Below are 14,062 nucleotides of genomic sequence, written 5' to 3' on the forward strand. Positions count from 1 at the left end.
CAAGTCATTACAAGGTTAGGGTTAGACTTTAACTTTGATATGATCTAATATGATACAGTAACCAATTAAAGTGAGCTGGCCATTTCTCATCAACAATTGGCCATACTGAATGATTAATTTTTGCAGTATTTAATTGAATTTATTTACAGTTGAAAAGAAGACAAAGTTCAATCAAGCTAGTTTGAGTATTTTATTACTATTTCCAACAAAAAGATAAATTGCTAAAAAAAAACATACTATCAGTCAACACAACGTAATTATCACTGCACAACTATTCCCTCGTGAAAATCTGCAGTCTCCTCAAAGTGTGAGTAGGAAAGATAGAAGAACCCAGAAAAATATGATTGGTTCACAAAGGGATACAACAAAGTTTTAAGCCATTTAAATAGTTGTGAAAGCCATGCAGGAGGGAGAGGTTATGTTACATTCAGCAAGCTGGAAGCATTTAGGTGTACTGAGGCACATTTTATACAATTTCAAACACAAAGAATGATTTCGGCTCAGCAACAGTATATTATTTGCCTTAATGTGTTATTGACATTATTGCTGGTTTAGGTTACCTGCAGAGGAAACTCTCTGATGGACAATGCAATTATTGGACCAGTATAACTAGACTCCTTTTGTTGACAACTTTTGCTTTTGTACAACATGACTACAGAATGTGGCTCAGCATCAGATACTTTCCATGACCAATGTATCCAGTCCCCCTGATACTGCAGATTTGAATTGTTAGTTAAAATTGTCAGTCGTATAGTTTCCATTATCAGAGGTAAACCTGCATTTCTGAACGTGTTTATGTGCTTGTAAATATACCTGGTTTTGCTGTCCTCTTAGTTTGTACTTGTACTTGCAGCATCTCTCACGCTGAGTTTACAGTATGCATGGCTTGATCCTGATTGGAAAGTCATACACTGCTGAGCAAGTGATCTGATCACATCCTGTGGACTAACAGGTGCAAATATTATGGATTATCATGGAACTAATATATTACCATGAAATGACTGAGCCTGACTGAGGCTGTTGGGTGTCTGTTCTACTCATGATTAAGAACATTGCCATCCAAGTGTTCCTCCCAAGTGAAGCTTGAGGACATCCGTGAAAGTGAAAGAGAGAATAAAATAATTGTTGCTTCACAGACAAGAAGTGATGTTTAACTCAATCAAAATGGGAAACCAGACTGACAGCTCAATGGCCTTCCTGAACAGATTAAACATGACTTTTGTTGTTATTGGCAGTGTATTTCCACATCCTGGCATTGTGGCTCTGCTCCTGCTATAGGTGGACACTTGTGTATGTAGAGGTACAGGTACAGAGAGTCAAACCAATCATGAAATAAGACCAATATAGAATATTAATTCCAGGTTCAAATATCCAAATGATGGGGAACAGGACAGAAACTCCTGAATGTATTTTTTGGCACAAGCTCGCTTTAATAAAACCAAAAACTTAAATCAAATAATAACTGTCACTTTCTTAAATATTTTGACAAAAATTTGGAGACTTCATTCAGTAATGCTCTGTTTGCTATCGGATACAATTAATTTTAAGGAGGAGATACCACTTGACAGAATAAACAATATTCCAGTTCGACAGTCTAACAAGTTGGATAGAAAAGCATTGAAAAATATATGTTTTGTATATTTTCTATTCCATATTACGCTGTATGCAGCATGTCAACCGTGTCCTACAAAGATCATAAAAGGATCTCTATTCGGTGCATCAGGTAGAGAGGATATGTACTTCAGCGAAAAGTTGCTTAGCATCAAACCGGAGCAAAGCTTGTTGAATAATCCTAAATGATTACCAAAGAGCATTCCACGATTAAATACAACTCATTTCAAATTAAATAGAAAAGTGTGCTCCAGCATTAAACAAAGACAATACGTATAATATGGATTAACACTTAGAACAGTCTTCAGAAATATAGTAGAGAATTAAATAGGACGAAATGTTTTTATACAAGTTTACAAGGCATGTTGCTGCAGCATTAAGTCACTATGGGAGTGTTAAAACAGCAACAAATATAAGGTTCACCCAGAGGCATAATATCATTTTAACAACTAATACACTGATTATATCCAATACATTCAAAGAAACTTCATGTCATCATAATTATTTGGTGAAGATCACCAGAGGAAGACAGTTTGACATGTAAAAAAAAAAAGCCCAAAAATATAACAAGGGATTTTATTTAGAAAGACAGATCTGTGTGAGTTGTGATTCCTTCTTATTTAGTTATTGTTGTGGTAATACACCAGCGGTCAAACTGCGGTCATCAAGCAGACGGCCCCCTATGAGTCATCTGAAAGAGACTTGGTATCAGAAAAAGCTGCAATCGAGAGCGAGCGAACGTTTCATTCTAACTTATAATCGCACACCATGACTATCACATTCACTTCATTCCCTCTCTCTCTCTCTCTCTCTCTGCAAAACTCTTCATATTTGCAATGTTAGGCATGATTATTGGTGTTGAACCCAAAGGATTTCTCACTTTTGACATTTATTGCCTGAGAACATCTCTTGATTGAGCAACAGGCTTGCTTACTTAAAGGTTTAACTTGCATGCGGCTGCAATAGAAGCTGTAGCAAAAAACAGCTGCAAAGAAGAAGGCTTGACCTTTACGCATGAGCACTCGCTGCAGTGTTGTGGACTTGAACTTACACTGGTCAAGAGTTAGGAGTCTGTGGTGGCGGAGGCCTGTGCTCTGGAAACCTGGGCATCTTTCTGTTAATGTTCTGCTGTTTGCCTTCCTCCTTCCAGCCTCCCTCTCGTCTTTTCCCCTCTCCTTTCCTGCACAGTTTCAGCGCTCGAGAGATAAACACATCCAGGTCAAACAGCCGGTCTTTTTGCTTAACGGGAAGCGGCTCTGAGCAATCGTCTTTAACCAGCTGACTCACAGAGGAAGTGGAGGAAAGGGGTACAGACTCTTGAGGAGGTATGAGAGGCGAGGTGGGAGGAGACACGCATTGAGGAGACTGAGGAGGAAGTGTAGAGGTAGGAGATGAGGTGAAAAGTGAGGTCAAAAAATCTGAAGAAGTCTCAGGTGGAAGTGGGCTCAAAGCGGGTTCATCGACGCCATCTGATGGCCGCTGCAAAACTTCCGAGAAGTGATGGAAAACCGGCGTGGGGAGGTCAGACGGGGAGAGAGGCAGAGGGGGAGAGGAGGTGAAGCAGGAGGGTGAGCACGCTTCCAGAGGAGGACTGGGACTGGGTGAGCGCAGACGAGACTGCGTGCTCTCCACCCAGCGAGAGATCTCCTGGAACAAGTCCCCAGTTTCCTCCTGCTCTTCTTTCGCTTCTTCTTGTTCATCTTCTCCCTCTTCTTCTTCCTTCATCTCTTCCATATTCTCCTCATTCCCGCCGACAGGCTCAGCAGGCACAGGGAGGCTGTTGCTGTTACGCTTCCAGTGAGACAGATCCAGGATCAGCTTGGGTTCTGAGTAGTGTTGTGGTTTGCCCTCCCTCCAGGCAATTTTATCCAGATATGAAGGAGAGCCCACTTTGTAATCGCAGGAGCGGCCACAGTCCAACTCTCCATACCCGGCACCACAGACCCGCTCCAGAGAGGAGTGAGAGTTTTCCAGGAAGCGCTCCGCTGAACTACTATGGGAGTATTTACGTGGGTCAACCTAAACAACAGGAGAGAGAAGATGATTCAGTGTAGAGCTGCGTTACAAGTTGGTGAAACTGAAGACATCACTGGCTGGATTGGATATTTGACAAAATCTAAAGAATCAAATCTCATAAAATCTCAAATCAAAGCATATCCAACCTGTGCCTCCTCTAACAGAGAGGTGGAAGTGGCCCGCGGGTCTCTCTGCACCTCCTCATCTTCTGTGGTGTCTCCCAGATCAGAGGCGATGCGGCTGGGGTGCATGCAGTGACATCTCCCCCCTGACTGCTGCCAGCAGAGCACATCTGTGGACAAACTGTTCCCATACCTGCAGAAAGGCAGAATGGAACAAAGTGAATAACACAAGTAAACAACTCAGTTTACAAATCCAAACTGTGCATTCAGGAAAAACATGTAAGACAGGTTAACGACACCCTAGAATTTAGGGTGTTGTTAACCTGTCTTACATGTTTTTGTTGGGTCATTGGGTCGTTGGGTCATTGATCTAGGGCCTAGATCAATGACCCAACAACTGGAGTCATCTTCCCACCTGTCCCAGTGGATGCTGGAAGCTCGACTGGTGCTGTTGCTGTTGCTGTGGCTCTGCTCGGTGACGAGGCTGTCCTCCAGTTCGTCCTCGATGCGGAAGGGATGCAGCGAGGTGGGCTCGTCCTCTGGACAGGAGTACTGCTGGAGGAAGGGGTGGGACAGCGCCGCCTCAGCCGTCAGACGATCCATCGGGTTAAAGGTCAAAATACGCTCCAGGAAGTCCACAGCTGAGAGGACAGGAAGAGTAGAGTTAAGGTTAAATGGGAAATTATAGTTCCAGTGAATTGTTTTTGTTAATCAGTCCATCAGCCTCAGTTATTTGCTCTCTCTTCATCCTTCATACTGTATTGTATTTCGGTACTTCCTTCTTTTCTTTCATCGCTCTCGTTCCTCCCCTCTCCTGTCATCAGTCCATCCCCCCCTCTTTACTCACCCTGAGCTTCCACTTCAGGCAGCAGTTCGGAAAAGGTTTTCTTGACTCTCCATCCGCGACTGACATATGAAGGCATCACCTGGGAAAGAACGAGCGGAAGGTCAAACGCAGTGTAGCACGGCACACTTATCAATGACATCATCAACCTGTGAGTAACATCACAAACACACTCATCGGAGAACACGGTGGAGAACATCTTGAAAGCGAAACGCAATCCCCCATTAGATTAGCATTAGATAGAAGTCTCTAATGCATCTTTTCTTTTACAAATCCAGCCCTTTTGATGATGAATGCTTCTTCCCCGGAGATTGTTTTTATACACAGAGAGAAGGGAAGAAGCGACGTTTCTATTTCATTTCATCTAAAAAATGGATTCAAAGACACTTTTCATGAATAAATTGCAGAAGAATTGCTAAAAAACCTATTTCACAGAGAAAAAGAAAAAAAGAAACGAATGAAAAGAAGAAAATATACCCCAGATTATTATTACTTATTTATTTGTCTGCCACCAACACAACACAGCAGCTCTGTTTCTACTTAGTGCCCAATCTGACCTGATGTCTGTGAGCCATGAATCGTGCAGTAATATGATCACAGTAATAAGCTGGTTAGACACAAAGGGGCTGTGACCATGTTGGAAGGACTTTACACAGGTTTTAAAACATTGCTGCTGCCATGCTGTCTGGACAGAAAGGTTAACTTGTAGCAGCCATTGAGGCGTCCGTCACCTGTAACAAGTCGTGTCTGTCCTCCTCCCTCAGCACAGGCACGGTGTTGAGGATCAGCTGCATTTGCTCCAGCTCGTGAGCTCCTGATGGACGGAACAGACCAATCAGAGACAAGAGAAGAAGTAACAGAGGATCAATTACAGTAAAGAGATTGTGGTGTTCTGCCATAAGTGTTATTTTTCAAGGGTGGATTTGTGGATTTGCCATCGGGTTTATTCTTGTACCCACCAGCAGAGGGAGGCATAACAACACAATGGAGCTATGTGTTTGAGTAGGAGTGCCTTGCTTTCTTTCCTCTGGTAAGAAAAAATTGTATTCTGCATCCACTTTCCCTAACTGTGAGAGAAAATGAGGGCAAAAGTCTCTGACGCTCGCTTTGTGTGAAATTCCCTCATCACATGAGGAACACCGAGGGATCTGACGGCTGCATCTGTCCGGGTAGAGGTCACAGTCAGGAGAAACTACATCTGCTTCTGACAGAGAGAATACGCTCCTGTCATCATTGTTATTCTGCTCAGGCAAAGATGTAGCCTGCAGAAAGAGACTACAGTGTCTTTGGGGTGGAGGACACTCGGGGCGAACAAATAACTCCTCCTCGGCTCTCTGTTGATGAAATATCCTCCAAAAAAACTTTGCGTGACCACCAGAGGACACAAATGACTTGTTATTGATTTATACGATGACATTCACTGAGACACCAGGAGAAGCGTGGCCGCCTAATTAATCTCCCTGCTGTCAACGCCGTCTCAGAATGCAAACTGATACTGCAGATAATGACGTCACAGAAGTAAAAGCTTGAGTTTGATCATATTTCCGTATCTTTATTCACATGCATGTCTCCCGTTAGATCTCACATAGACCCAAATGTTGTTGCCGGGGTGAAATAGAATTCCTATTACGACCAGAACAGTACCTGCAAACAGCATGCGTCCGGTGAGCATCTCAGCCAGTATGCAGCCAGCCGCCCACATGTCGATGGCCTTGGTGTAGTTGTTGGGCGACAGAAGCAGACGGGGGGAGCAGTACCATTTAGTGACCAGGCCCTCAGACAGATAGCCCTGGATGAACAGACAGGCAGACAGGCAGGCGGGCAGGAAGGAAGGGGGGGAAGTAAACAGAGTGAGAGAATGAGGACGATGAGTGGGATCACGTCGCTTGGATGCTTCTGGGGGGGAAACACAATGAAATCTGTAATGTCATTTTCCAAAACAACAAACGCAAAGACTTTCTCTTTAGAATCAGCTACAGGGAAATGAAAGATGAAAGAAGCAGCTTGTAGAGGAGCGCCGAGATGGAAGAGACTACACCCGTCGCCTCTTACCTGTAATTACATGAGAGTCTGTGATCCTCGGCTGTAGAACGACTCATTAACGCCGCTCTGACAAGACTCACATCTGCTTTGCTTTGTGCCGTTGCATGAAGCCCAACAAACATTAGAGATATTATGGCTCTCCTGCTCCTACACATCCCTCCACTCTCCACACACACGGGATCTCACACTCCCTGCACAGGCTCTGTCGTGTTTCAGACCTGGCTTATGACCTCATCGGTGCCTCTCAAACTCCTCTCTCTCTCTCTCTCTCTCTCTCTCTCCTACTCTCTGCCTCATTCACCTTTACTGACTTTACCCTCTCCTTTGATTCCAGTAAACAAAGCTGATCCCTCTTCTCTCTTTGCAAAACGGGAACATGGGAAGTCCATACACACTGATGACGTTTTGCTTTGGCTCGCTGTGGTCGTGGCCCAGAGAGCAATTAGCAGGTTGAGTCCATGAGTCAGGCTTTAGTCACTGTGAGCCTCCCACAGCACTCTCTCTCTCTCTCTCTCTCTCTCTCTCTCTCTCCTTCCCCTCTTTCCTCTCCTCATGTGTCCTGTGCCCTCGCCCCGCATTGTTCTGTTCTTGTCCCCTGTGTCGTCATCTTGTTGATGCTGATCGGTACTTTCTCTTCTTCCTTCACTTTGTCCTCCTCCTCCTCCTCCTCCTCCTCCTCCTCTCCTCTTCTCATCACTGCCTCCTTTTGCTCCACATCCGTTTCCCCCTCACCTCCGCTCTCTCTTCCATCACCGCTGGTCACATTTGTTTCCCTCCCTTTCTCTGTCACTCTCACTCAGTCTCTTTTCTAAATTACATCTCACCTTCCCTCCCACCTCTCTTTCAGTCCGTCTTTCATTTCTCCTCCATCCTGTTTATTTTCCACATCACCAGAACCTCTTTCTCCTCCCCTGTGACTTTTCCTCAGCTCTCCTCTCAGCCCCTCTGTCACCTCCAGTTATTGCACACAGCCTCCTTTCAATGCACCGCAGAGTCACACACACACACACACACACACACACACACACACACACACACACACACACACACACACACACACACACACACACACACACACACACACACACACACAGAGAGTTGCTGTGATCGCACACTGACTGTAATATAGTGACCAAACATATTTACACAGTGGTTATTGTTTATAGAGAACATTATTCACAGGGAGGAGCCAGGAAACGTTTCCACAACACAGACACAACATGAATTCTGATGAAACGTGATCCCCGCTTTGGAGCAGATCAGTCAAGGCTGTCAGTCTTGTTTCATGACCGAGGATGAAAGTTAATACTGTCTGTGAATCTCTTTCGCTACCAAAGTCCGTGCTGCTCGCATCCATTAGCACGGAGTGTGTGTGAGAAGAAGCAGTGCTTCAGCTCCACGTGATTTAATAAGACGAGAGGGAGAGAGAGAGAGACGGAGAGAGAGAGAGAGGGAGAGAGAGAGAGAGAGAGAGAGAGAGGGAGAGAGAGAGAGAGAGGGAGAGAGGGAGAGGGAGAGAGAGAGAGAGAGAGGGGGGCGTGTTAACACTTTCAATGCAAGCATCTGCTTTGGTGTCAATCAATCAATCAATCAATCAATCTATCTATCTATCTATCTATCTATCTATCTATCTATCTATCTATCTATCTATCTATCTATCTATCTATCTATCTATCTATCTATCTATCTATCTATCTATCTATCTATCTATCTATCTATCAATCAATCAATCTATCTATCTATCTATCTATCTATCTATCTATCTATCTATCTATCTATCTATCTATCTATCTATCTATCTATCTATCTATCTATCTATCTATCTATCTATCTATCTATCTATCTATCTATCTATCTATCTATCTATCTATCTATCTATCTATCTATCTATCTATCTATCTATCTATCTATCAATCAATCTATCTATCTATCTATCTATCTATCTATCTATGTCTCTCTCGATCTCTATCAACAAAACTCTCTCTCATCCTTTGTGCTTCTATCTGTTCACCTCTCTCACCCTCCCACTGCTCCCCCCTACCACCCCACTCCCCTCCCCCTCCCCCACCACCCCGTCCACCCCGCTGTGTCTTTGCCAAACTGATCTCTGGTCCCGTGAGCTGAGCTGACAAAAATCGCCTTTCACAAGTGCCTTTCCTCTCCGCATACAAACAGCCGTGCAAGCCCCCCAAAACACACTAATACACGTACACACACACACACACACACACACACACACACACACACACACACACACATCTCTGGCCCGCTAGTGTTACAGTATTGGGATACTCGTGCATATTGAAGCAGCATAATGGAGCAGTTACAGCATTGATCCTCTCAGAGACCTTCATCTGCTAGAGACCAGCAAGTCCCAGGCTTTGATTAGGACAAACATTTGATAGCAGGTTTGGAAAACATTCCATCCTTCTTGAACGTGACATATCAGCAACGTTTGGCACTGAGAGGCGAGCTTACGTGAGAGCCACAGGTCAGCTGCATGTAACGGATAAGACTGAGAACAGAATAACGGCTCGGCTCTCCCTTTCATCCAAATGTGACCGGGGGGGGATCTGACTCTATGAAACTTCCGAAAATTCAGATCATCAAACTTAGAAAAGCAACATTCAAGACATCGCTGACAGATGATATCTGAAGAACAACTTTCTCAGGTTCACCGTGAGAAGAATAGAAATATGTGCAAGCCTGCTGATTCTCAACACAATGATTGTTTTGGAATATTATCCCCCCCTGTTTGCTCTCAAAGGCCAGGCTTTCAATACCGCTGTGTGTTTGTGCACATCAGGCCGGAGCCCAAGGAGGCCACGGAGCCCACGGAGCTGCTATCTGTGCCCTGATAACAGCTCTGCATCAGTCAGAGCCAGGATGAGATCTTGTTTAATATTACAGTGTGTTTCTCTGTCAGCAGCAGAGCCACAAAGGAGGAAGAGTCGTCTCACCTTGCTGTCTATATCAAATTCACTTCAATACATTTATAAACCACAAATATCCTGTTCCACCCAGAATGTTCAAAAAAAGAAGGAATCATCGTTTAAAGGCATGAAAAAGCACAATGCCTCTTTGTCTTTGATTCAACTAAATTCTTTAAAACTATTCACAACACTCAGAGGTTTAATCAACCAATCAGTTCCACTTCTTCAAATCCAGACTCTTCATCATCACATCGAGTGCCATTATCATTATTTATAATTGCCGGAAACACACAGCACCGATATTTAAACATCTTACCCTCCCCGTGTGTGTGTGTGTGTGTGTGTGTGTGTCACTTTACAATCACAATCATAGCACAAGCACAAGTGTGTCAGGAGTGTGTGTGTGAGCATCCGTAGGTGCACATGTTTGCCCTCGCTCCTTGCTTACCTTATGAGAGTAGTGAGGGTCAACGATCCTGGCCAAGCCAAAGTCTCCAATCTTAAGCAGCAGTTGGTCGGTGTTGATGAAGATATTGGCAGGTTTCAGGTCTCTGTGCAGGACATTGGCTGAGTGGATGAACTTCAGTCCCCTCAGCAGCTGGTAGAACAGTAAAGTAGCGTGACCTGTTCAAGAGCAAAACCCCAACATGAGGAGCGTTTACACCATAACACACCACATTCATACTTTCCCTTTTATATCCCTCACACCTGTAGGTAGCGGCCCTTGCTCCAGCAGTCGAGCCAGATCCGTTTCCATACACTCCTGGAATATGTACAGGGCCGTGAGGTGGGTGGGGTCGCGGGGCAACGGCCGTCCGTACGGCGCCAGGACCTCGCGAACCCGGACCACGTTCTCGTGGAGCAGCCGCTGCGTGATTCTGACTTCCCTCAGGGCGTGTTTCACCGACACCGCGTCGCGCATCGTAAGCTTTTTGATGGCCACGCGCTGTCCGTTACGCTGGTCCACCGCCGACAAGACCACACCGGTGACGCCCGTGCCAAGAGGGCGGAGGTCAACAAAGTGACCCCCGAGGTCAAACCCGTGGAGGAGGAGCGAGGTGTCTTGTCTGGCCATGTTGGTTGAAATGTGTGGTAATACAGGGAAAGGTGGGGACACCGGGTCAAAATGCTCTCACGTCGTCTTGTTTACATTCCATCTTGTCGGTGTGAATCAGTCTGAAAAAATGGGATAAACTCCACGAAAACCAGGAAGATTTCCCTCACAAAAATTGTAATCAGTCAGTTTTAATGCAAAGAGAAAATAAAAATGAATCACTTCCTTTCACGCCTTGAGAGACTTCTCCTGATGCATCATCATCACCTCTTCCTCTCGCCCTGGTGTAGGCAGATCATCGCTGAATCAGGCTTTCACCAAACTCGCTGCTTTGATCACACTGACCTCAAACGGAGGAACGGCGTGAAATGACTCAGAAAGGGTCGAAATAAATAAAACCAAGCGGGCAGAAATCAAACATTTGGTTTAGTCAGTGTGTGTGCAGCAAAGGGAGGTCAGCAAATCAACCACATGTGGAATAACAGATCAGATTTCACTGATTTCTTTGTCTCCTTTCAACATCGCCTTCTGGAAGATCTGGGGGTTTCGCGCTCCACAGATGTCATCCGATGCTGCGGTCCGCTGCAGGGATGCTCCTCTTATCTCTCTGTGTTTTCTTAAAGTGCGGTGATAGTCATATTAATACAATCGAGGGCAGCTAGGGGTATCCATAGCAACAGCCCCCTGTGTGGCTGATCCTCCTCTTACATTTGTAGATGCATCATCGGACATTCATCTCCACTCTGCACTCCTCTCTCTCTCTCTCTCTCTCTCTCCTCTGTGTCTTCCACACTCTCTGGTGTGTTTGTTAAGAGCCGCTAATCCTCATCGACCAATCAAAGCCTTCGATTGCCAGGCCTGAAGAAAAGACAGGCGGGTGTACATGCATTAGATTCACTCTGGTAGCTCCTCCTCCTCCTCCTCCTCCTCCATGTTACTGTCAGACAAGTTCATTAAGTGCGAGACAGTGGTCACATCCCGGATCTATGATATCCTGTGTCTGTGTGTGTGTGTGTGTGTCCGTGTGTGTGTGTCCGTGTGTGTTAATTCCTCAGTAATCTGCTTCCTGTTGCCTTCTCATGGACGCAGGGATTTCAGCATCAGGTCCTGGTCACTGTGGAGAGATTCTGCTATTAGCTGGGCTTTGTGCGGCTCAACTCATCCACTGCTGTTGCTAGAGATAAATGTGAGAGTGCTGGTGTGTGTGTGTCTCTCTCTCTGTGTGTGTGTGTGTGTGTGTGAATGTAATTTGCTGCTGACATGGAATGATTCTATTATTAATACTCGTTTCATTCACACAGCTTGTACTGCATGTAACTTAATTCAGCCTGTTCAAACACTGAACACATTCTCAGGCCTCATCTGCACAGCTTCTTCCTCTTCCTCTTCCTTCAGCCGTAGAAACGTGATATAGTGGTAAAAATAAAATTGCTGACACACCCCTGTAAAATTCTTGCTCTTCAGAACTCAATCTATAAATCTATAGGATAAATGTTGCACTCGAAGACCTGAGGTGCAAGGGGTCAATACGGGCTTAGATTTAATCCCTTCACAGTAAGTGGACACACACAAGCGAGACATCTTTCAAAATAAAAGCCTGGGTGTTTCTCAATGACATTTTAATAAGGGCAGATTGTTCCTTTGTCATCATCGCACTGTCTCATCTGTTTGCTGCCTCACTGTCACAGCCTCCGACTGTAAGGTGAGAGGAGAGAGAGAGGGAGAGAGAGAGAGAGAGAGAGAGGGAGACAGGGAGATGACAGTGGTGCTGGGTGGGAGGCGCACTGGGCTAACTTTATAAATAATGTATAACCAGTTGAGAGCTCCATGTTTCTGTAGCTTATGCAACAACAACAAAAAATACACTCTGTTAACAAGAATCACTTTGTGCGTAATAAAGCAAAAACAATGAACTACCTGGATTTGCTATTTTGAGGCTGTGCACGCTTAGAAATGTGTGATTATCCTTTCCTTTCATACAGGAGAAGAAAATGACAGTAATGGAAGGAATAAAGACTCTTGTACTTGGTAATGATGGCTGATGAAGAGGCGAGAGTACATCCTTTATAGTGCAGCTGTCTTTGTGTACCTGTGTGTGTGTTTAACTATATTTACTTCACAAAAAAAGGGGTAAAGGGAGAAAGGCTGCGTCTCTCTCCACATCGCAGTGGCTCCTTGCAGCTGCCTTTGTGTGCCCAGTGACGCCCCTTACACCGAACACACACACTCACACACTGGAATGAAAGTGCTTCTACAACAGGCACCCATTTAGAAAAAGTCTATCAACATCAAACACGTTTCTCTTCAACTACATCCATCTTATCTTGTCGATCTGACACAACAACAGGGAGAGGGAGAGAGAAAGAGATAGAGAGAGAGAGAGAGAGAGAGAGAGAGAGAGAGAGAGAGAGAGAGAGAGAGAGAGAAAGAACCAGCAGCAGCACTCACCGGAGGATCATGCAGCCGCAGCCCGCCGAGCGCAAACAAAGATCCGGGTTGTGTGTGGAGTGGAGATGGAAGAGATTACGGTCCGTCCCGGTGATCGGAGAGAGGAAGTGAACCGCGACCCACCCGGGATCTGTGTGTGTGCGGATCTGAGGATGAGAAGGGGGGGGGGGGGGGGGGGGGGGGGGGGGGGGGGGGGGGGGGCAGGCAGGGAGGGAGGTGAGGGTCTGCACCGGGGAGGGGATGAGCCGGAGGAGCCGGTGAGTGTGGGCGAGAGTCAGTCCGCTTAGTGTCAGAGAGAGAGGGGGGGGGGGGGGGGGGGGGAGAGAGAGAGAGAGAGAGAGAGAGAGAGAGAGAGTGAGAGAGAGAAAGAGAGAGAGAGAGAGAGAGAGAGAGAGGGGGGGGGGGGGGGGGGGGGGGGGAGAGAGAGAGAGAGAGAGAAAGAGAGAGAGAAAGAGAGACAGAGAGAGAGAGAGCGAGAGAGAGAGGGAGGGGCAGAGGGGGAGAGAGAGAAAGAGAGAGGAGAGGAGGGATCACCCCCTTCAGACACACACACACACACGCACACACACACACACACACACACACACACACTGCAGCAGGAGCAGGAGCAGCCAGATCCTGACCTGAGTTGGTAACTTGGAATTCTGGATGTCTCAGGATTCCAAACCTGCAGCTAAAGTCTACAAACGAACAAGATTTAATAATAGATAATAATGAATACATACTTTATATATATATATATATATATATATATATATATTAAAGTTGAGAGTGACGTGGCAATAATACGTCAAAACTTTACTTCAAATCAATCTTCAAGGTTCTGGCTAGTAGATAACTTCACTTCAGTTATAATCTGTATAACGTTATGGACACTCTTAATAGAGTCTAAGAAAAGTTGAGGAAACTGGTCTTCTGATCCAAGTAAATTGTTTATTCGCAACAAGTACAAATGAAACAAAGTGAGAGGGAACTCCGGGGTTGCTCTCAA

General features: G+C 45.4%; 1 protein-coding gene across 1 annotated transcript; it reads right to left on the reverse strand.

Annotated features, from left to right (window-relative positions):
• Positions 1–182: 182 nt before the first annotated feature.
• Positions 183–13,162, reverse strand: mapk4 (mitogen-activated protein kinase 4). The gene is made up of 9 exons (XM_076154035.1): positions 13,072–13,162; positions 10,278–11,737; positions 10,018–10,193; positions 6,238–6,382; positions 5,325–5,407; positions 4,597–4,675; positions 4,165–4,390; positions 3,774–3,942; positions 183–3,630 (listed from the first exon to the last, which is right to left on the reverse strand). Exons 2-9 carry the CDS (start codon positions 10,642–10,644, stop codon positions 2,668–2,670), a joined length of 2,208 nt encoding a protein of 735 aa, XP_076010150.1. The 5' UTR covers positions 10,645–11,737; positions 13,072–13,162; the 3' UTR covers positions 183–2,667.
• Positions 13,163–14,062: the final 900 nt, after the last annotated feature.

This window comes from Genypterus blacodes, unplaced genomic scaffold, assembly GCF_046128005.1.
Source record: "Genypterus blacodes isolate CSIRO-AG114 ecotype Tasmania unplaced genomic scaffold, CSIRO-AGI_Gbla_v1 ptg000061l_1, whole genome shotgun sequence".
NCBI lineage: Eukaryota > Metazoa > Chordata > Actinopteri > Ophidiiformes > Ophidiidae > Genypterus > Genypterus blacodes.